The following is a 19,133-nucleotide window of genomic DNA, read 5'->3' on the forward strand; positions in this document are numbered from 1 at the left end:
GGGCTTGTTTTGCTCTGAGGTTTCTTTAAGGCCAGCAGGCTTCAAGCAGTTTTCTACATTCATTTAAAAGGTGACCCAGCCAGTTTTGACTCGTGGTTATAGGGCTGCAGCACTTGCAGCAGAACAAATCCTTTGTTGGTGTGTGATTGGTGATATTTCTTTTGTCAATTTAAATATGAGCATTAATATTAAAGCAGAAAACCCCTCTGGAAAGTGGGATCTGCTGTGGATATTGCCTGGTGCCAGGAGCTGGGTCAATACAGAAAAGCTCAAGGAAAGAGAGAGGCTTTCAAACCATTCCTTATTATTATTTTTTTAACTTAATAGTGCTTCTTGGTCAATAAATGACCTCTAAACCTGGCATCAGCTACTTGTGGCTTAGATAATAAAAAAATTAATGAAAAATTGGACAATATAGAGTGAAAACAGGTTGGGGTGGGGAGGGAAGTAGATATTCTCTAGAAAGCCCAGTAGAGTATGGATTGCTACAGTAACTGAACCTTTCCATCTGGGAAGGTAATGAGTAGTGATAGACTAAAGGATGATCCTTGAATAACTGCAGGATCTGGGCAAATCAGTCCAAACCACAAAGGGCAGGAAGTTTTTAATGAGCCAGGAGATGTCAAGGCCAGGTTGGACAGGACTTGGAGCAACCTGGGGTAGGGGAAGTGTCCCTGCCTGTGGCAGGGGTGGAATAAGATGAGCTTTAAGGCCCTTTCCAATCCTGATCACTCCATGATTCCTGTTCCACTGTGTGCCAGTGCTTTCCTGTATTGGGCAGAGAGAGGAAGGCGCTCATTTCAGCCCTAGGATGGCTGGAAATCATCTGCTCTCTAGGATTTTCACAGTATGGTATTTTAGTCCTTGTGTACTGAGATGTTTCAGCTGTTAATCACTTTTGATGCCCTTTCTCTGGTGGCAATTTTCCACAGAATTATCCTGACAATATAGGGAAGGTAAGAAAGGAATTGTTCCATGGAGCTCAGAGCTTGGTGTTAAGATTTTGTGAAGGGAGAGACCCAAGCCCTGTTTTTTTTTCCTTTTTTCCTCTGAAACAGTGAATTCAGCTTTTCCTAAACCAAGGAAATCTTGCTCATTCCTTCCAGATTTATCTCCCTAGCCTTTTTCAGGGGAAGAGCATTTGCAGCAGAACACACAGTTCTTGTCCAGAGCTTTATTGCCTGCCTGTGCTCAGAATATTGGCATTCCCTTTGGGAAAGACACTCGATATTGCATTGCTGCCTTTCAGTTTTGTGGGTTTAATATTCTGTATTTGAGGAGTTGCCTTGAAACTGAGCATTCCATAGACAATATCTTTTTATGGCCTTTAAGCAGGCGAGGAAAAAAACATTGAAAAGATGAATAATAGTGTGTTAATTGAGCAAGTGGCTTAACATAATCATGTGTTAATAGTTAATAGTCCGTGAGACTTTGTGCAGACATAATTTCCCTCCTCTTTATTCCCAGGTAATGGTGATGCCAGAAGGAGCAGAGACTGTTTCAAGGCCAAGTCCTGATTATCCAATGCTGCCCACGATACCTCTCTCTGCCTTCTCTGATCCCAAGAAGACCAAACCCTCCCATGGGTCAAAGGTCAGTGCAGCACATGTTTGGGTCAGCCTGAGGTGAGGGAGTCTTTCAGGCCAGGCTGCTGAGAGCTTGTTCAGCAGCTGTTCCTGGCTGCTGCTAATTCTGAACCTCCTTGTACTCTGCAGTTCAGTAGTTAATGGTCTGGAACTTCCCAAGCCTCTAGGAGGCTTTTTTATGATCTGATAGACCTCTCTCCAGGGAAGTTTTGAAAAGAAAATTAAATGTGCCAGACTGGGAATTTTTGGTGAATCGTTTCGTCCTTAAAGGCAGATGACATCCTCTCTGATTGTTCTGGTTGTGTCCCTGATGCTGAGGATGGGTTCTGGGGCTCTCTCACTGCCTGCCATGCCCTGCACCCCTTGGCAGGAAGGCTGAGTGGAAAGTCAGCCCTTCCTCTGTCCTCAAGGCAGTGCTGGAGAGAACATCAAATGCGCTTCACTTGGTCCAGTGGGTGCTTTCCACACTGGATGTTTGTGTCCAGCAGTAGCCAGGGCCTGAGACTTCCAAAGAACCTCAAGTTTTTTTGGTTTTTTCCCTTATGTACTGAAGCTATTTTTGTATAATCCTACATGGGGGAAACAATCCCCGAGCAATGTGTTTTGGAGCGGATTACATGCACTGTGTCAGCCTGAACAGTCACAGGTATTAACAACAATTCATTTCCCAGTGTAATTCAATTCTGATAGCCATGTTCTTCAGGGCTCTAAACACTCTGGCACTTCAGTTATGCCTTCTGATGTTATGAAACAGAGTGAAGATGACTTACCTGTTAGTGGCTGATTTAATTTTGGTCGGGAATTAAGCACTGGAAAACACAGCAGAGGAATAAAGGGCTCTGAGATGAGCTCTGGTGAAAATTGCCAGTTGCTAAAGAGACAACATTCTCCTGCTTCCCTTCCTCCAGGGTGCTCTCAGAGCTGCATCTGTGTTTGCATTCAGGTTAAACCTGAATTAAACATCTGTAGATGTTTCTAGACCTTTGACTGAGCCTGGAAAGGAGCAGAACATGTTTCATCCTTTCCTAAATGTTGAAGTGCTCACTGCCAGTGTGTGTGCAGCAGCTTGAGGGAAATGGGGATGTTTACCTGGGCATGTGGGGGTGGATTTCTGCACAGAACAAACATTGCCATGTGATTTATGAGGATGTGTTTTATCATTCTGTGCAGAGCTGCAGTTTCATACCCAGCTTGCATGTTTCTGTTGCTGAATTTTAGGATGCAAACAAGGAAAGTAGCAAAGCATCCAAGCCACATAAAGTAACCAAGGAGCACAGGGAGAGGCCTAGGAAAGACTCTGAGAGCAAAAACTCCTCCAAAGACCTTGAAAGAGAACAGAACAAGCCTTTGAAGGACTCCTCCAGAAAACCAACTGAGAACAAACTGCCTAAGGAGGAGAAGGCACCTCCAAAAGCTGCTTTCAAGGAACCAAAACTGGCTGTGAAGGAGACCAAACTGGAGAACACCTCTCCAAAGGGGGGGCCACAGCCGGAGTTAAAGTCTTCCAGCAAGAGGCCCTCCAACGTGGAGTCACCAAAGCCTAGTGCCAAAAAACAAAAAAAGAGTAGCTCCAAAGGGGTAAAGAATATCCTGGGGACATCTCCCAGAACCTCGTCTTCCTCATATCCAGAGAAGAAACAAACCAAGGAGAAGATGAATGCCAAAGTGGAAAAGGTAAAATCCGAGAGCGAGGCCAAGGAGATCAAAAAGCCTGTGGAAATGGAGGAGTCAAACTCAGAGGATGAAACTTCTTTCAAGTCAGAGGTGAGTAGGGATTTATTCTTTACCAGAGTGTGGAAGGATGATAAATCCCTGCCTGGAAAAGATGGTAAAAATAATCTCTCAGAGAAGATAGAGCAGCAGATTGGTAAATGCTTAGGCTGGGTTGCCTCTTAAATAAAATTCTTCTTTGAAACTCCAGTCAATATTAAATGTTCCTCCTGTGTGGTTTAGCTCCTGTTTCAGATACAAACTTACTGAAATTTTTCTGCAGAGAGTTACCTAAAAATCAGAGTTTAAGGTTATGGTCCCTCATTCATCCCTTGCAGTGACGTCTACAGAACTACAAGAGATACAGAGACACTTTCTGCCTGCTGATGATGGCAGTGTTTTAGAATGTGATCTTATTTCAGAAAAGAAGGAAATCATCTCCGTTTTGGTAATGAAAAAAAGCCAGTATTAAAATGTAAATAAAGCCCCTCTTCCTGCCGTGGCCTGTAAGAAATGTGCCATTGGCTGAAGCTCAAAATACAACCACATGCCACTAAATCTAAATAAGTTGTGTTGTGAAACATAAAACAAATTATGTTCTTGTACTACTATTTTTAAAAGCTGTCTAAATATTTTTTTCCTTTTTACAACTGAGAACATTCCTCATCCTCTGTTTTCTAAAAAGTGTTTTCCAAAAGAAGGCAAAAAAATGCTAGAAGGAGCAGACAAATCCAAACTCTTGCTACTTTTCACTTGTATATTTGTTATAAAGGAGCCATATATCTTGTAATAGGGTTCACAGGATAATGTCATGGGAATTCTGGAACTGGTTCCTCCTGACCACTTTAAGAAAGGTTTATTTTATTAAGATTAATTTTCTAGGGACAGTTTGTATTATGATTTAATCAGCACTGTGATACAACAAGTATTGATGTGTTTGTCAGGAAGGGTTTTTCCTGTAGGACTCCCAGTAGAAGAGTTCATTGGGCAGTGTTCATTCCACTCTGCAGAGAAGTCCCATCCCTGGCAGTGCCCAAGGCCAGGCTGGACAGGGCTTGGAGCACCCTGGGATAGTGGGAGGTGTCCCTGCCATGGCAGGGGGTGGCACAAGACGAGCTTTATGGTCCCTTCCCACCCAAACCATTCTGGGATTTTATGACTTTACTTCCCAGATGGATAAATTTCCACATTAGGCATTAAGAAGAGGCAGTTCCTCTCTCCTTTTAGCCTTTCACCAAAGTGCAGCAGTGCTCAGCAAGCCCCACATTTCAATTCCAGATATAGCCCTCTTTGCAAACCTGTGACTGTGCAGATCCCCGAGTGTCCTTCGCTGTCCCCGAGGTGTCCCCATCTCCTCTGATCCCAGCAGTGTGAGCTGCTGGTGCTGCCAGGCTGTCCCTGGAGCCACAGCCTGTGACAGTGGGGCTGAGCATCTGCCCCGGTGTGTCCCTGCCCCGGTGTGTCCCTGCCCCGTGTGCCCCGGCCCCAGGGCCCCGTTGCCCTGCCCCAGTGTGTCCCTGCCCCGGTGTGTCCCTGCCCCAGTGTCCCCTTGTCCTGCCCCGGTGTGTCCCTGCCCCGGTGTGTCCCTGCCCCAGTGTGTCCTGCCCAGTGCCCTCTGGCCCAGCTCCTGCTGGGTGCTGGGGACACTCTGTGTGACAGACAGGGAGTGGTGGCAGAGGTTCCTGTGGAACCTGAGCCCCAGGCACAGCTGCAGAATGTCCTGGCAGCAGCACCCAGGCTCTGGATCCTCTGCACCCTGGGGGATGTCCCTGTCCCCAGCACTGGGAGCTGCCCCAGGGCTGCTGCTGGCGCTGCTGTGTGGGGCCGGTGGGAGCCACATGACTGAAGAGAGGGAGCCGCTGGGGGTAGAGCAGGGCCTGGAAACTCTTAAATCAGCTCTGCTGCTGCAGCCAGGGGATTGTGCAACAGCTTGGGGCTGCAGCTCCATGGTGGCTCCCAGCTGACGTCTTTGCAGGCTGCTGTAGAGAGGGGGACAGTGCAGAGTTTCTCCTGCTGTTTCAGCTCCTTGGCCTTTATTCTTTTGGTTTTTTTAAAACTTTTTTTTTTCCCTTCCCCCACCAAGTCCAGTTCCCTGAACTGGCCTCATGCTTGACTGCCTCAGTGCTGACAAAAGGGGGAGGCAGGGATGGGAGGCAGTGTTGCTTTTTGCTTTGGTCACATCCCAGTGACAGTCACTGAGTGTGTCCATCTGCATCTTCCTCTCAAAGAGCTGATGGCCTAAATGGCAAAAGGAGAGATGGGTTATCTCCAGCAGCTGCTGCTTAGCTCCTGTTAAGTTAATTGTAAGGGATTTTTAAAGAATTTAAGGGAAGACCTGCAGATTACCAGAAATGAGGGATCTAGGATTGGAGCTGTAGGTCAGATGCAAGAGCTGTGCTTAATTAGCTTGAAAATATTCATCAAATCCCACCATGGTTTGGGTCGGAAGGGACCTTAACTATCATCCAGTGCCAGCCCTGCCATGGCAGGGACACCTCCCACTGTCCCAGGCTGCTCCAAGCCCTGTCCAGCCTGGCCTTGGGCACTGCCAGGGATCCAGGGGCAGCCCCAGCTGCTCTGGGCACCCTGTTCTCTCTGCTCTCCACTTCCACATTGGAATTTCCCTAAACAGCCAGGGCTGCTGCAGTGTTCCAGTAGACCTGATATTGGAATTGTTAAATTATTCTGCTTTGCTCCTGAACCCTTCCCAAGGGTTATAATACCATTTTTGACACATTTTCCTCCTTCTTACAGTGAAATAATGAAAATATTGACAATATTTGGTTGACAGTGTGGCCAGCAGGACCAGGGCAGGGATTGTGCCTCTTTGTGCCTGTCTCAAGGTTTTGTAGTATTAACCCTTCCTGTGTCAAATTATTTATCAGTGGCTGTGTGTGATTCTTCAGCATCAGGAGTAGTAAGTGGATTCCTAGGAACAAAACAGTGAAACTGAAATGCTGATTTCCAGGGAATTACTTTTAAAAAGGCAAGATATTACAGTACTTTGAGAATCTTCAATCTAGAACCGGCCTGAGTACCAAAAAAACCCATTTTAGGGGATTTTAGGAGCTGCTTGGGGGCAGAGGGAGTTGCTGTGGCCTCTTCTGCCCTCTGGTGGTTCCCAAGGCTATTGCAGGTGATTGCTGCCAGTATCGGATTTATGATTAAAATTTTCCCAATCTTACCTAAAATTCCTTCCTGGATGTTGAACCAGTAGTTCATTTACTCTTCACTCACTCTGACTGCACAGGATACTCCTGTTATTTCTGCCCAGTGCTGAAACACAAATTTGGGTCACAAGGGTTGAGTTGATCTGTTGTTTTCACACTTAAGTGGAGCCAGTGGATCACTCAAACTGGTGTAGAAACACTGGGTTTAGTATACAATAATAATAATTTAGAATTAATTTTGAGTCATGTGAGCTAGTTGGGATAGACATCTCCATATCTGTGAGGAAAGGGGTAGAGAACTGGGATTGTTCATTGGAGAAGAGTTGGGGTGACTTCATTCTGGCCTTCCAGTGCCTGAAGGAGCCTGCAGGAAAGATAAACTGATAATAAGGGATGGAGGGACAGGACACCAGGAATGACTTCCCACTGCCAGAGGGCAGGGCTGGATGGGATATTGGGAATTAGGAATTGTTCCCTGGCAGGGTGGGCAGGCCCTGGCACAGGGTGCCCAGAGCAGCTGGGGCTGCCCCTGGATCCCTGGCAGTGCCCAAGGCCAGGCTGGACAGGGCTTGGACCACTCTGGGATGATGGTTTGGATTAAATCATCTTTAAGGTCCTTTCCAACCCAAACCACTCCTTGACTCTGTGATTCCATGGTCAGTGATCAGTCTGAGGTTCAAGGGAATCTTGGTGGGTACAATAAATACAATTTTTAAGAGGGTTTGGGTAGTTATGGCTTCTGTGCTGCTCATGTGTCACACTTCAAAGTAAGGGCTTTAATTTAAATGTTTTTCAGGTGCTCCATATCATTATTTGTGGGGTTTGAACCTCGTGGTGTTAAGGGGTTTGATGTTGCTCCCAGGAGTGCTGAGCTATATCCTGCCAGATTCCATAAATGTTGTTTTTATTCATCCCACATTTTGTTTTTTCTGTAACCCCAAGAACTGTATTCAGTGGTGGGTGATGCTGTAGAGTTCTCAGATGCTCCTGCCTCACAGTGCTTTGTGCTTTGGTTTTCTGGATTAGAAAGATTAAGATTCTTTTTCTTTTGTTTCCCTTTTATGGGGGGTTAAGTCTGTCCAGTCCAGCCCTTCCAACTCCAGCTCCAGCTCCGACTCCAGCTCTGACTCTGATTTCGAGCCATCTCAGAACCACAGTCAAGGTGTGTTGCACGAACAGTTTGTTAAAACCTTCCTTGTGTAACCTTAAAATGCTCAGGAGAATTAAATGTGCTTTTCCAGCACTATAATAATACAGTTTCTTGCATGCAGCCATGTGTTGGAGTTGTGATGCTTCAGCAAGAAAAGGCAATAATGTTATAACATCATGAACAAGTATTTTTCTTCTCTTGGCAGCTAATTTATGAGTAGGGAATCCCTCTGGATTTGGTTCTTTCCCTTTTGGCTTTGGTTTCTGCTTCAGTTTATAAATGTCTTGCTGCTGCCTGATCTGTAGAATCACCAGAACAGTTCTCCTCCAATCTCATCTATGTTTTATTAAAAATTATAAATGTGCCATTCATCACTTTGCCAGTGTGTAACAGCTCCTTTCTCAGATCCCTCCACTGATAACCCAGGGGGGGAAACTGGCAACACACTAAATGTTCCAAGTGCAGCAAATGCTGTGCTGCTCCTGTCTCCAGTGACATTTAAATCAACCCCACAGGCATGAAAAATGTCCTTTTGTTCTCCTTTGGGAGGGGAGGGAGCTGCAAAGTTTGTCAGCTCTGCTTTAGCTGCCTGCACAGGGTGTTCTTTGCCATTCCCATGTCACAGGGAGTCAGGACTGGGTTTGGGTGGGGCTGTGCTGGGTGTGGTTGGGGCTGTGCTGGCTCTGCCCTGGTGCTGAACTCCTCTCCTTGTGCCCAGGCCCCCTGCGCTCCATGGTGGAGGATCTGCAGTCCGAGGAGTCGGATGATGACGACAGCTCCTCAGGAGAGGAGGCAGCAGTCAAAACAAACCCCGTCAGCCGGGATTCCAGGTGGTAACAAATCCACAGCAGGGCTCTTTGGGTGGCTCTTTGCCCTCTGCGTTTGGCATTTTAGGGTGTTCTCCATTTGGAGAGGGGAATCAAAGGGCTCTGTGTGGGAGGGGAGGAAGGGCAGATGTGTGGGGTCACTCAGCACAGAGGTGGTGTGTGACCCGTGTTCACAGGGGGCTTTGGATGAGGGAAGAGACGAGGATCTGACTCCATGTTTCAGAAGGCTGATTTATTATCTTGTGATATATATTACATTAAAACTATACTAAAAGAATAGAAGAAAGGATTTCATCAGAAGGCTAGCTAAGAATAGAATAGGAAGGAATGATAACAAAAGCTTCTGTCTCAGACAGAGAGTCTGAGACAGCTGCCTGTGATTGGCCATTAATTAGAAACAACCACATGAGACCAATCACAGATACACCTGTTGCATTCCACAGCAGCAGATAACCATTGTTTACATTTTGTTCCTGAGGCCTCTCAGCTTCTCAGGAGGAAAAATCCTAAGGGAAGGATTTTTCATAAAAGATGTCTGTGACAGTGGTGACAGCAGGGTTGGCTGCAGAGCACAAAGAGGGGAAGGCACTGGGAGGTGCTGAGCTGAGCTGGCAGGTGTCAGTGACTGAGCCCCTTCAAACAGTCACCCAATTGTGACCCTCAGATCTCTGCAGAGCTGCTGGAGTGTGACACCTTTGATCTGTGGGGCCAGGCAGAGTGTGCTGCTCTTGGGCTGACAGGGCTCAGGAGTCACTCTCTGCCCTCCCTGTGTTGGCTGCTCCACTCTCTGGACTCAGTGACAGCTGTTTCCTGCTCCACACCCTGGAAAGAGTTGAACTTCACCTTCTTCCCTCAGGAAATGCTGTTACTGCCCAAACCTGGAGTCTCAGTGAATATTTGAACCCAAATGCTTGGCCCAGAGAGCACTCCACATTGGAAATGCTGGTGGTGGTTACCAAAACAAACAAATGTCCATTATTGCACTTGTCATCATCAAGGAAACAGTAATAGAGGGACTTGGAAGGGTGTTTTTATAGACTTTTAGAGGATAACAGTTCACCACAGGATACCTGTCATATCTGTAGGGCCAAAGGAGAATGAAAATAAATAGGAAATCTCAGAGGTTACACCAGCAGCAACACAAAATCCATTTGTTGCCTGTAGAAGTATCAGTGAACCTCTCATGCAGGTACTTTGTAACATTGGGAGGAATTCCTGAGCAGCTGCTGTTTGTGAAATGAAGTGGTGCTGAGTTGTTCTGGGGGAGCTGTGTGTGCCAGAGTTGAGCTGGTGCCTGTAATGTGTCACCCAAAGCTCCCTGGGGAGAAATGGGTCACTGGAGATTGCAAGAATCCCTTTCTCCCAACCAGTGCAGTAGTCTGTGCTAAAGAAGAGAATTTCACTCAGCTCTGTGTGGCTCAGCTGGCAGCTGGTGCTGAGTTTGCTGCTGCTGCTGCTCATTCTGTGCTGGTGGTTTTTCAGACTGAGCCTCAGTGACAGTGACAGTGACAACAGCGCCGACTCGTGCCCGCCCAGCCGGGAGCCGCCTCCTGGGCAGAAGCTGCCCCCAGCAAACAACAAGGTATGAACCCCCTGCTTCCCACCTCCCCTGCTCCCTGCCCTGGAAATTCTTCCTTGCACCACATTTTCCCTGTTCCTGTCCTCAGCTGACAGGTGATTCCTCCCTTGCCAGCTCTCTGCTGTGACACCCCCGTGTTTCCTGAGCTAATTTCGGTCCTGTTGTTGGTTTCTTTTCCCCTCAGGCATCTGGGAGGAAAAGCCCAGAGTCTTGTAACAAGCCAGAGAAGATCCTGAAGAAGGGAACATATGACAAGGTGTGTCCTGTGGAGAGGGATCTTCCATGAGGGCCTGGAGGGACAGGACCCAGGGAATGGCTCCCACTGCCACAGGGCAGGGCTGGATGGGATCTTGGGCAGGAATTGTTCCCTGGCAGGGTGGGCAGGCCCTGGCACAGGGTGCCCAGAGCAGCTGGGGCTGCCCCTGCATCCCTGGCAGTGCCCAAGGCCAGGCTGGGCAGGGCTTGGAGCAGCCTGGGACAGTGGGAGGTGTCCCTGCCATGGCAGGGGTGGCACTGGATGGGTTTAAGGTCCCTCCAACCCAAACCATGCCAGGATTCTCTGATTAAGGAGCTGAGCTTCACAGGATGGTTGGGCCTCACTGTGCACAAAACCACCTGAATCAGCCCAGCCTGTTCATTGTTCTGTCTCAGCAGGGTAAAAGCTTGAGTTTAACCAAAACCAGATGTTGGAAGGACAGGTTTTGGAGAGTGACACTGCAGAAATTGTGTACATTAAATAGCTGGAGCCCCAGGTGGTGTTCGTAGGCAAAATGCTGGAATTGTTGTGTTTGTTTGCCCTTTGTCTGAACCAATGGCCTGGTCACTGCTGCAGTGCTGGGGCACTTCATTAAAAGGCAGTTTCATCTGGCTTTGATCTTCTAAATTAAAGATTATTTGATGCTCTGCTTTGCAGGTTTAGTTGGAACCTTTGTTTGTTCAATGAAATTCCCTCCTTCCTTGCCTCCAGGGAGGGCAGAGCAGTGTCCATTCTGTGATTCACTGATTCTGTAAATCAGTTTTGCTGATACAGACCTGTTGCTGGCTGCCTAAAAAAAACCTAAAATTAAGAAAAAACCAAACCACTCTTACCTAAGAACAATCAATATGTTGAGCCTGTGAGCAATCTTTCATTTCCTGTTGTGGTTTAGGTAAAACCCCCTGGGAATACAGTGCACTCCAAGAATTTTTCCTTACATAGATGCAGATCATTGCTCAGTAGATTGCTGGGTTTTGGTCACTGATGCTCGTGATGTTTTCAGGTAATTTAGAGTTAATTAGGAGAACCCATTGATGAGGAGCTCACACTGAGGGTCACCAAGGTGAACTTCACCTCACTGAGGTCCCTAAAGGTTCTGCCCAGTTCTTGGAGCTGGTTACAGGTGTGGGTGTCATTAAATAAAAAAAATAAATGAAAGGCCTTCAGAGCACTTGTATTTAAGGGAAGTCCTCAGTGCCCCAGTACTTTAGAAGGAGGAGGAGGCAGTAAAAAAGTAGGGAAAACTTGGGAGTGTCTGAAAGGGCCTCAAGTTCTTCTGATCCTCACTGGGGAGGTCCCTTTGGCAGCTCCACGTGTCCCTGTTTGTGTTTCAGGCCTACACGGATGAGCTGGTGGAGCTCCACAGGCGGCTCATGGCACTACGGGAGCGCAACGTGCTCCAGCAGGTACAGACCCTGGCCCTGCTGACCCTGCTGCCCCTGGGATCTGGGGCTCCAGGGACTCAGCCAGGCCCTTCCACAGAGGTTCTGCTTTGCTTTGAAAGCAAAAATAGCGAGTAAAAAATAAAATCAGCTGTGCATGCAATGGTTTTGTTGGAAGTGGTACAGGAGTGTGGTGTGGGCATCTTCCCTCTGCCATGCTGGTAGCAATCCCAAAGGTGGGATCTCCTGGTCTGACTGACAGCTTGGTCTGACTGACAGCTTCCTCCTGGGGGAGATAGAGGGGCAGGGGCTGAGCTCTGCTCTGGGACAGGGACAGGAGCCCAGCAAGGGCTGGAGCTGGGCCAGGCCTTGGCATGGAGCTCAGGGCAAGGTTCTGCCCCCCGAGGCTGCTGGGCACTGCCCAGGCTCCCCAGGGAATGGTGCCAAGGCTGCCTGTGGGATCCAGCTCAGGATATTCTGTTCTTTTATGATTAAAAGGAAGCATGCCCACATCACTGTCCAGGCTGAGCTAGTCAGGCAGGCAGGAGGAGCTGGTTTGCTTTTTTTGGGAAGAGGATTCCCTTTCTGTTATGAGCCCCTCCAAGGGGTGGGAAAGCCTGGATGGGCTCTGTCCCCTCTGTGCTGTACTTACATCCATCCCCCTTCTCCAGATCGTGAATCTCATTGAGGAAACCGGGCATTTCAACGTCACCAACACAACCTTTGACTTTGACCTCTTCTCCCTGGATGAGACGACCGTCCGCAAGCTGCAGAGCTACCTGGAGGCCGTGGCCACATGACGCTGGGCCTGGCAAGCTGGCTCTGCTCTTCACCCTGAGATCCCCTCCATTGGTACCAGGAAACCACCCCATGGAACTAGGCCTTCTTATCCTCCTGCCTCACCCGAAGAAGCACTGCCTTAGAGAACAGCCATGCTCTAGGAATGCTCAGCCAGCTGCACTTTTCTTGTAGGCTTCAAACCAGCGCCCGCCTCGCTGAGCCTGTCCCCTCCCTGGCTTTGTGGGCCAGGCCCCCAGCAGAGCAGGCGTGCTGCACTTAGGCTGCACAGCGTGACCTTTTCGGTTTCCCTTCGAGCAACTGTGTTTCAAGAGCACATTTTCCAGGCATCTCTGAGCTCTGAAGAAGCGTGGATGCTGTTCCCTTCCCCTGGAGCTCGGGACCATCCTGTGCAGAGCTCCAGAGCTGGAGCCCTCCCGCTCTGCCCCGCGCCGTGTGGGTGACATCGGCTTTGACAGAGCTGACCGGGACACTGAGGACAACAGGAGGCTCCCCGGGCTCCTGCTGGTCTGCTGCAGAGGAGAGGGGCTGCATTCCAGCTCCATCCCAGCTGGGATCACCCACTGGTTTGGTGACCTGGCTCCTGGTGGGGACAGGACCCTCTGTGCTCGGTGAGGAGGCCTCTGGAACCTGCTGTCTCCTGCTGGGCTTTGGAGATGTCTTGTTTGTTCATCTGAGCTCCTAAACAAAGTCCCACTCCTTTCAGTCTGCTTTAACTGTAATAGGACTCCAAAACTGTAAGCTGAATAGTTTATATATATATATTATATATATGTATGTACTGTATGTATAAGAAGGGCCTAGTTGGGTCTTATGATCTTAAGGGTGTGTTTTTCTGTTGTTTTTTTATGGCTCTGGCAGGGGAAGGCGCTTAATAAGATTTGACTCGTTTGTTCAATGCCTCTTGTGGACAATTTGTAGTGTAAGGAAGCTGGACAGCAACCTCCAGGCATCCCATGCTCCAGAAGGGGCTCATCCATCGTCTTTCCATTTGTCAGTGTTTGATAACTTTGCCAAAACATGTGATTGGTTTTGTTCTGTGTTCTCAAAGAGGAATCTCCTTACAGTGGCCCCTATAGTAGTGGCTGTACTTTGGGAAAACCAAAACAAGGGAGAACTTAAATCTTTGGACACGCCTGGGAGATGCTGATGTAAAACACAAAGTGGAGTTGGGTTTGTTCCCTCCTCCTTCTCCCACCCCTGCTGCCTGTGCAGGAAAAGGCAGAAACAGAAACACTAATGCAGCCCCTTCCTGGATTTCTAGTTAAACTAGTATTGACCTCCAAGTGTTGTCCAGGTGGGCACGGGCAAATCCCAGCCCTCCCTCCAAGCTGTGTTACACTCCTGGTCCCTAAATTCAGTATTTGCCCAGGAATTGCTGATTTTTCCAAGGGCTGTGGGAAGCTTTTGCCAAATGGCCGTGGGGCACAGGCGGCGTGGGAGCCCCTCTGCTCAGGGAGGGCTGCACCCCCCCAGGTTTGCTGTCCCTTGTTTTGGGTTCCCCCTTTCTTTATCATGGAAATGTTGCAACTAATCAACTGAAGTGGCAATATGATGATAAGCTTGTTTGAGTTGGGTCATGTTGACCCGATTCCCATTAATTTTGTCCTTGTACCACCTTTCATGTGTCGTGTGTGTGTGTATATATATATATATATATGTGTGTGTGTATATATATATATATATGGAAGTTCAAGCTCATGCCAGGTGCAAACCCTGTCACGCCAGTGATCTCAGCTCTTTTCTTTCTTGCTGGACGATGCCAGGGCTGGATAGAAAGGCCAGAGAAGGTGGAGGGCAGGGAGCAGAGGGGGAGGTGGCAGCAGGACACCCACACTGGTCACAGCCTTGTGTCTCTGCTGGGCTGTGCCAGGGGGAGGCAGCTCTGTGCCCACACTGGCACCCTGGGGTGGGGCTGGTGGCACTGTCCCATCCCCAGAGCAGCAGGGGTGGCCGGGCTGAGCCCCAGCTCCACTGAGTGCTGCTCACTCCTCCCACAGCTCCAGTCCCAGCACTTCCAGACTGTCACAGCTCCAGAGCTGCCCCTCAAGGGACTGGAGGTGCCACCCCCGTCCTGCCCCTACCCCAGGCAGCACCCTGTGGTCACAGCTCCCAGCACACCTGTGGGAGGCTGTTCTGAGCCTGCCATGGCATCGTCCTGTCCTGGAAGTGACTTTGTTGGTCAGTCTGCTGAGCATTGATAGGGATTTTGTTTGGTTTTTATAAGAAGTATTTTACACATGGATTTTTTTAGACTGTTTATAATCCCCCCTGAAAACCCGAGGTAGGATTGTTCCCCAGCAATAGTTCCTCTCCATTGTGTGCACATGCTGATTTGTTACTAAAAGGTTTTTGCAAGTACTTAGTTGTTCTACAGAGTTGATGTTTTTTGGGGTATGTGGTAGCGTCGGGGAGCACAGGAGGGGTGACTGCAAACCAAGAATGGTCACATTTGGGCCTCACCTTGTGTCCCCTTGCAGTTCCCTGTGTAGATTCCCTCTAGGCTGGCTGAACGCTGTTCTGAACATGCCGTGTACAGGTTTTTGTGGATAAAGTGTTTGTTCTTGTGTCACTCTTGAGAGCATGGATGGATTATTGTACTCTAGGAAGGAGGGGGCAGTGCTGCTGTGGGCATTGCTTCAGGTCCTCGAGGATGTGTAGTAGCTTGCGTTGTTAAAAAAAGGAAGAAAAAAAAAAAAGAATCCCAAATTGACTTGTAGCCATAATGGTTTTTCCAAGGAAAATGGGCAGGACTCTGTTCCTTTTCCCTCTGTTCCTTTTCCCTGTCCTTCGTGGTGCTGCTGCTGGCACAGCCAGGTGCTGGCAGCCCGAGGGCTTCCCGAGTTGCTGAGTTGGAATCGTGTTGGAGGTGGGATCAGGATTTGGCTCCTCCATCCTCCAGGAGGGTCAGGAGCCTCTCCCTGGCTCCTGCTCTGCCGTGTGTTAAGCCTTGAGGCTTTGATTACTGACATTACCATTAGAAAAGTTTAACAAAGAGAGGAGAGGAAGGCTGGCTGGCAGCAAAGCCCGGTTTGGGTGTTTGTGCCACGGAGGGAGCGAGGCTGGCTGAGGTCAGGCTGGATCCATGGAAGTGCAATGACTCTGCCACCTGTGGGATCGTGGGGTGCGGTGGGAGCATCAGAACGAGCCAAGCATTGATGCAACAATCCAGAAACAGTTCTTTTGTCAGATCTTGGACCGTGTTTGATGGTGAGAGAGGTTGAAACGTCCCTCCCGGAGGGGCCTCTCCACGAGCAGAGCCCAGAGCGGCTCCAGTTCCAGTTTTCCATTGGGGATGTGCTGGAGCCAGCTCTGCTCACAGGAGGCTCCTCCCTGCTGGCCCAGGGGCTCTGGTGATGCTGACACTCCCCTGGTGCACCTGGGACAGGTGAATCAGTGCTCAAAGGACCCACATGGGTGTTGCTTTCCTGGGGCGCGGAATAGCCATCAAAAACTGACAAGATGAGTTTGCACTCCTAAAGAAAAAATGTAAGTACTTCAACTTCTAGAGAATTTTTAATTGTATTTCTGCCTAGAGCCGAGGTATTAAATACCTCAGCACCTGAGGATTTTAAAAGTTGTGTTGGGAGAAAAGTTCTTCACTCAGCTGGAAGAAATGCAGCTGAGCCAAGACTAACTGCAAGATTAAAAAGAAAAAACACAAAAAAACTCATGTTTGTAATACGTTACAGGATTGTTTGTCCTGAATTTTAAACTTTTTGTTAAATTTGTGGAACTATGGAGGAATTTTCTAGAAAAAGTGAAATAAAGTAAGATGGAAAAGTAAAACTTGGAAGTGTTTTTCAGTTTTGTGTTGTTTCTCCAGGGACTGTACTGTGGATATTCCAAAACCTCCCCTCATGGCACAGGTAACACCATCGGGCCTGCGACAGGAAAAGCCAAGGAAAAGGGAATTGTTTTAAACATGGGGTGACTCCAATGTCCCTTAATCCATCAGAGCTTTGTCTGTTCAGGTGAGGGGTCCCTGCCCTTGGAGCAGGGCTTTGCCTGGGGCAGCTCCCGTGGGATTTGCGGGGTCCCCACTGCTCCCTTGTGACAAGGACAGAGCCCTGGCACAGGTAAAGGGTGGCACCGTCCCTCCCCTTCCCCTGCGGGAGTGTCCCTGTCCTTGGCTGTCCTGGGAGCAGCTCCAGCCCCGGGCACAGCTCAGCTCTCCCTGCCTGAGGCAAACCCACCCCTGCTCCATCCCAGGAACGAGAGAGAGTTCAGAGACACAAACAGAGGAGTTTATTTCACTTGGACACAGCAATTGCAGCCAGCTCAGCACACAGGGGGAGCTGCAGTTCCAGTAGTGCATTCCCACGCTTCCACGGGCACTGGAATTCCACTGACCCAAAGCAGAGATAGTTCTGGGTTTAACCCCTCGTGAGCCCACCCTGCTGTGACACCAGCACTGCCCCCAGCTCCTCCCAGTGCTGCTCCTTTCCAGGGAAATGGAACTGGGAACCAGAGCTGGGCTGCTCTCCCTGCTCAGTGAGGGTTCCTGGTGTGCAGGGAGCCATTCCCAGCAATCCTTCCCCTGCTGGGACTGCACAGCCTGCAGTGAGCACCAGGAGCTCTGGGCTGCAGCTGGGGCAGGCTGTGTCCTCCATGCAGCACCTCCACAGCTCTGGGCTGCTTGATCACAGACCCCCAGGAGAAGCAGCCTGGGCTCCCAGCACCATCTCCTCTCCCCAAGCACAGCTACAGAGCCCACCCAGCCTCCACTCTGGAGCTCCCCACTTCAGACACTACAACATTCCTGAATTGTAAAACACAGACAGCTTTCACACATTGTACGCAGCCTTATAAATAATCCCTGGAGTAAATCACTTCTTAGAATACCAGCCATGGATACAACTTCAACAATACAATTTATGGCTTCATTCTAACTCAAAAAGGTAAAACAAACTCAAAATATTGCACAGACAAGCCCAGTTCATGTGAGGTTCCACCTCCACTGCTGTGTGTAGTCACACACAGCATTTGTCATCTCAGACAGGAAAGTTTGTGGGGAAGGAGATTTAAAATTATAAGGATGCCATCAGCATGCAGGGAAACGTGCAGCAGGGAGTGAGGACACTGCTGGAAAATGAAATCTGCCTTTTCTCCCTTAGCAGAAAAAGGGCAGCTCCTGTTTTGCAGCTCCTGTTTTACATTCATCTCAGGAAAAGAAAACTTTGGTTAGAACGAAACATGTCACATGGATTTAAGGTAAACATCATATTGCCCTTATAAAAATGGAAATAAAAAATACAAAGTTGAGATATTTGGGATATCTCAGCAAGGAACACAAGACACAGGAGAACATGGGCAGGACCACGCTCACCACACTGCAGGACACGGACAGCAAAGCGAGGCCGAGGGGCTGCCTGAAGGCTGAGCTTCTTTATTTCAACAGGATCCAGGGAATCCCTCCTGGGCAGCTGGGAGTGTCCTGGGGGCGGTTTCAGGGCAGGCTCTATGGCCGGCTCGAGGGCTCCCCCGAGGGGGTTTCGGTGTCCGTGTAAAACTGAGCGATTTGGTCCCGGTATTTCTGAGCCACCACCGGCCTCTTCAGCTTCATGGTGGGGCCTGTGGGGAACCAGGAAAGGGTTAAAGGGGAGAGCAGCACTGGGAGCACCCAGCAGGGCTGGAAGGGGAAGAACAGTGACCTAAGAGAAGTTCCAAACTTCTCCTTGAGTTTAATGGAATGTCCCTCCCTTCCTCTGTGAGCCAAAGCAGCACAGCAGCGCCCAGCGGGAATGGTCCCAGCCCCAAGCCCAGGGATTCCCCCAGGGAATGGTGCCAAGGCTGCCAGAGCTCCAGGAGCTCTCAGGGCTGCTCAGGGTGGGGTTCTTGGGGTGGCTGTGCAGGGACAGGGGCTGCACTGATCATCCCTGAGGGTCCCTCCCAGCTCAGGATGTTCCATAACCCTGCGAGAGGCATCACAGCACAAGGTAAATGCTGCTGCACTCAGGGCTGCAGGGCAGGAGTGGGAATTCACCCCAGGTCATCCCACCCCAAACTGGCACATGGAAAAGCCACAGGGAGGAAAGGCCAGGGGCAGCTCTGTGCTTTGAGGGCTGTGGTTGTGTTGATGTTCAGTACCAGGGAAGGGGCACAGGGCAAACCCCAGACACTCCCCCACCACTCACCAAGCTCTCCACCAAAGACAGAGAAGTCCTTCTCCAGCAGGACCCACTTCTGGACTTTCTGGGCATTGGACACAGCTCCCTCGTTGACAGAAGAGATCCCTTTCTGGATGGCGGTGTAGATGGCCTTGTCTTTGCTGCTGATGATTTCTGAGACCTTGGTGGCCTTGCTGCCCAGCCTCTGACAGAATTCCAGAGCTTCTGGAGCGAGGTCATCTCCAGGCTCACCCGTTTCTGCATCCACAACGCACTGCAGGCCAACCACAACAGCAAACTGAGCAGTGCTGAGCACCTGAGGTCCCCTGCAGCAAGGAGCCTCCAGCCCTGGGACAGCTCCTGGGGTCCCTTCCCTGCCCCACTCCAGCCCCAGCAGCCCCTCAGCTCTCATCCAACCCCTGGCTGCCAATGGAAACTTGGCACAAACACAGATAAACCCCTCAGGTCTCTGCCTGCTCAGGAACCCATCTGCCAAATTCCTCCTGTGCTGTCCAAAGTCAATCTCTGCTTTCCAGACCTTTTCTGGAGCACAATTTATTTCCCT

The 19,133-nt window shown here is 49.5% G+C and overlaps 2 protein-coding genes across 5 annotated transcripts in view; one reads left to right on the forward strand and one right to left on the reverse strand.

Annotated features, from left to right (window-relative positions):
- The window catches only part of MLLT1 (MLLT1 super elongation complex subunit), a 28,149-nt gene extending 11,902 nt beyond the window's left edge, over positions 1-16,247 (forward strand). The window contains exons 4-11 of one of the 2 annotated variants that reach the window (XM_031064038.1): positions 1,468-1,593; positions 2,805-3,350; positions 7,532-7,628; positions 8,335-8,446; positions 9,926-10,025; positions 10,207-10,278; positions 11,613-11,684; positions 12,332-16,247. In XM_031064038.1, the coding sequence (XP_030919898.1) occupies positions 1,468-1,593; positions 2,805-3,350; positions 7,532-7,628; positions 8,335-8,446; positions 9,926-10,025; positions 10,207-10,278; positions 11,613-11,684; positions 12,332-12,460 (1,254 nt within the window). In that variant the 3' untranslated portion in view covers positions 12,461-16,247. The remainder of the gene's footprint in view (positions 1-1,467; positions 1,594-2,804; positions 3,351-7,531; positions 7,629-8,334; positions 8,447-9,925; positions 10,026-10,206; positions 10,279-11,612; positions 11,685-12,331) is intronic. The other variant, XM_031064039.1, reaches the window with a different exon arrangement.
- A 436-nt stretch (positions 16,248-16,683) lies between these two features.
- ACSBG2 (acyl-CoA synthetase bubblegum family member 2) overlaps positions 16,684-19,133 on the reverse strand; it is a 16,550-nt gene continuing 14,100 nt past the window's right edge. For all 3 annotated transcript variants that reach the window (XM_031064052.1, XM_005429497.2, XM_031064053.1), the window contains exons 14-15: positions 18,596-18,842; positions 16,684-18,032 (exon numbers count right to left, since the gene is read on the reverse strand). In XM_031064052.1, the coding sequence (XP_030919912.1) occupies positions 17,920-18,032; positions 18,596-18,842 (360 nt within the window). In that variant the 3' untranslated portion in view covers positions 16,684-17,919. The remainder of the gene's footprint in view (positions 18,033-18,595; positions 18,843-19,133) is intronic.

Source organism: Geospiza fortis, unplaced genomic scaffold (assembly GCF_000277835.1).
Source record: "Geospiza fortis unplaced genomic scaffold, GeoFor_1.0 scaffold80, whole genome shotgun sequence".
Lineage (NCBI taxonomy): Eukaryota > Metazoa > Chordata > Aves > Passeriformes > Thraupidae > Geospiza > Geospiza fortis.